The 4006-nt window shown below is 37.4% G+C and overlaps 1 protein-coding gene across 1 annotated transcript; it reads left to right on the forward strand.

Moving 5' to 3' along the window:
- The first annotated feature begins 1433 nt into the window (after nucleotides 1-1433).
- Nucleotides 1434-2402, forward strand: LOC102878785 (olfactory receptor-like protein OLF4). Its single transcript, XM_006905245.1, has one exon. The coding sequence runs from the start codon at nucleotides 1434-1436 to the stop codon at nucleotides 2400-2402; it is 969 nt and encodes a 322-aa protein (XP_006905307.1).
- Nucleotides 2403-4006: the final 1604 nt, after the last annotated feature.

The raw sequence follows: 4006 nt of genomic DNA on the forward strand, positions 1-4006 counted from the left end.
TGTTTCTGTGGGTGTAAATGTGTGTGGTTTGTGGAACATGAGCATTTCTCCACTTCTTGGGGCAAAGGTATTTAGCTCATGTACTCTGAAATGTGTTCTTTAAAGTACAGATACAAAATGTCAATTGACAGATGGAAATAAACGAGCCATCACTTCTCCTCACAAAATGCCTTGCAAAGAAAATATAGTTTAAGGACCAGCATAAGACTGAGCGAGTCTCTGTGTCTTGAAGTTTCATCTGCAGCAGACAAACCATCTCATTCCTCCACATTCTCTGACAGCATCCCTATCATTTCCCTCTTGCTCATTCCCCTCACCACATGGCTTCCTTTTGAGCCTCGATTACCTGAGACAAATGCCAACCTTAGGACCTTTGCACCAGCTCTTTCCCATGCAGGATATGCACTCTCCCAGATATCTCTCTAGACAGAGTGTGTTTCTTGAGGTCTCTATTCAAATGACACCTTTTTTTCCAGATTTTTCTCAATTCTATTTAAAATAACACACACACATCTACTCTCTTTTATACATACTCTCTTTTTTTTTTTTTGAGCACATGAGCATCTAACAATGTGTATGATTTCTCAATTCCTTGTATTCTTTCTCTATCTTTGGATTGTAGGGACTTTTTATATTTTTTTTTTAGGTGGGGCAATCCTTGGTTGACCTCACAGGTAGCAAGGACCTTGTCAGCTTACAATCCCTTATTTTTGATGCCCACAGCACCTAGTCTTCCTAGGTGGTCTCCCATACAAGTGCTAACCAGGCCAGACCTTGCTTAGCTTCCAAGATCAGACAGGATCGGGCTTGTTCAGGTTAGCATGGCCATAGACTGTAGGAACATTTGTTTGCCAGCACCCTGTTCTCCTTGATGAGAGAAAGGTCAGGATTTAGCACATATTTCTCAATGAGTGTGGTATAACATCATTTTCTCAGGGATAAATGTATGAAGAAAGTGGACCAATAGTTATAGCATAAGTAGGATTTTCTGTAATATGTCTGGAGAGGGCTTTCCATGTTGAAAACAGAACAGAACTAGGATTAGTGTACCCAGCAGATGCGTCATGAAAAAGGTCAAAACTCAAAGCCAAGAATAACAAAAAAGGATACCACATGAAAAATGAGAGTAGGATTAGCCTTATCCACTAAGGGCCATATAAAAACAAGAGTGATCAAATAAACATGAAAGAATTTCTCATGAAATGTGTGTAAAACTGATTTGTTTGGCAAATTGCTGATAGTGGGACAGGAATTCCTATTTAGAAATGCTGGGGGAAATTATTTAAAAGGAATTAAATCTGCAGAAAACCATGTATGTATCATATATATGTTTTACGGCAAAATATAAATTGTAACATTTCAAGATGCTATTAATGCCCATGTTTGTTAATTAATTATTTAATTTTTTATTTCCTAGTCATAACCACCAACACATGGTACCAGAAAATTATTCACGGATTACAGAATTTCTTCTACTGGGATTTTCAGAGGAACAGGAACTGCAGCCCCTCATATTTGGGCTCTTCCTCTCCATGTATCTGATCACCATGTTTGGAAACTTGCTCATCATCCTGGCCGTCAGCTCAGATTCCCACCTCCACAAGCCCATGTATTTCTTCCTCTGCAACCTGTCCTTCGTGGACATCTGTTTCACTTCTACCACCATCCCAAAGATGCTGGTGAACATCCAGACCCAGACGCAAGTCATAACCTATGGAGCCTGCATCACACAGATGTATTTTTTTATGCTCTTTGCAGTGTTGGATGACTTCCTCTTAACCATGATGGCCTATGACCGCTTTGTGGCCATCTGTCACCCCCTGCACTACATGATCATCATGAACCCCCGGCTCTGTGGACTGCTGCTTCTGGTGTCCTGGATCACGAGTGCCCTCTATTCCTTGTTACAAAGCTTAATGCTGTTGCGACTATCTTTCTGTACAGTCTTGAAAATCCCCCACTTTTTTTGTGAAATCAATGAGATGATTAAACTTACCTGTTCTGACACCTTTCTTAATAACCTGGTGATGTATTTTGCAATTGGACTGTTGGCTGCTCTTCCCCTTACTGGCATCCTTTACTCTTACTTTAAGATAGTTTCTTGCATTCGTGGAATGTCGTCAGCTCAGGGGAAGTATAAAGCATTTTCTACCTGTGTGTCTCACCTCTGTGTTGTCTCCTTATTTTACTGTACAATTCTAGGAGTGTACCTCATCTCTGTCTCTACCCATAGCACACACTCAAGTGCAATAGCCTCAGTGATGTACACTGTGGTCACGCCCATGCTGAACCCCTTTATCTATAGTCTCAGGAACAAAGACATAAAGGGGGCTTTGAAAAGATTCTGTGGGATGGCAGCTATAAAAGGGACAACTGTTTTAGGGCTGAAGAACTCCCAGTGATTGGAGGACTAAAAGACTTGATGCCAGAAAATGTGGAAATACAATGTGTCTCTTCTATGTATTAGCTTGAATTTCCATTTACTTAAATCGCCTTCTGTGTACAATGTAAGTAATTCAGTTTATCATGCTTTCTCCTCTAATATATGGACATTTTCCTCCCTTGAACATTTTCCCACCCTTAAAAAGTTTTATCCAAATTTGAACCAAACTATTTGGAAATTTTCTTTTATTTTGTGAATTTGTATGGATTTCATAAGAAAAATTTCTTCTGAAATGATCATGTGATCTCAAGAATTTTATTTTATGTTACCGAAAGAATACTCATGGGTTATATAACTCACATATAGTAAACTATGCTTGTTGACTAAGTTCATTAACATGATATTTTATAAAAAACAGAAATATACTGTCACTTCGGGTCTGTCATTCTATTTAATTTCACTCCCTTTCCTGGTCTTTCTGATAATGTGGACTTTATCATTCTGTTGGTTTTTTTTTAACTGGACTCTTACTTTTTTACTGTTATTGAGTTCAGCATCTACAGTGCCTATCATAGTCCCTAACAAAAATTGATTGTCAAATATATATCTCCAGGTAGAGAGGTCAGGAAAATGCAAATTCGATAAATCGATTCACCTAATATGATCTTTAGAAAGAAAGAATTGATCTTGAATATGCGGAAGCATTACTCAGTTGATTAGTATGCAAAATATTTCTTTTTCATGCTGTAATCTACTTCTGAAGTATAGAAGATGAATGAGGGCCTGTTTTCATTGAAGTGAAGGATGGTTGGTGTATTTACGTTTTATTACTAAACTACCTTCCTGTTTGTCCTCCAAAATTTCAGTCCTGTCTACAAGTATGATTTCTATAAACAAAATATCTCCACTTTTCTTAACCACTACATGGATAGTGAATGAATATCCATATCATCCATTTCATACTTCTTTATATGCAGGAATCATTGCCATCTTCATGACATGAATGTGGCTCACAGGAGAGCTTGAATTCCTGCCTTGTCATATGATTCAGTGTCAGCAGGGTTTCTGCTAAGATATACATCTTTCTGACCTCCCCATGGTTATCCGAAAGCAATCCTCAATAGAGCCAATTGTTAATCTAGTTATCCAAAACAAACTTGAATAACAAAATTGTCATAGATGCTATGTCCAAATATCACAACATATGCCAAAAATTTTAAAAAGAGCAGCTTATTATAATTGCTTTTAGTTTGATTGCCTTGATTATTGTATCAGTTAGTTAATGCTGTATAACAAACTGTCCTAAATGCTATGATTTATATCAAATGGGATTATATGATGGGAGTTGTTCTGATCTCTGTTCAGATACTCATGAGTCTGCAGTAGCTGGAATTTGTACACTGTGTGTCTATAGCTCATCCATGATGTTGTGGGAGGCTATAATGCACCCCAGTCTTGAACCAATTTATGATGGTTTATTTACATAAGTACTATAACCTTGTTTACCAAAAAAATGAGTTTACCAAATATAATTTGTGACAAATTAATACCACTATTTTTTTATATCCATATAAAACACTTTACTTTCTATCAAATGATATTTCTCTCTCCTCCATTAAAGTG

Source organism: Pteropus alecto, unplaced genomic scaffold (assembly GCF_000325575.1).
Source record: "Pteropus alecto unplaced genomic scaffold, ASM32557v1 scaffold211, whole genome shotgun sequence".
Lineage (NCBI taxonomy): Eukaryota > Metazoa > Chordata > Mammalia > Chiroptera > Pteropodidae > Pteropus > Pteropus alecto.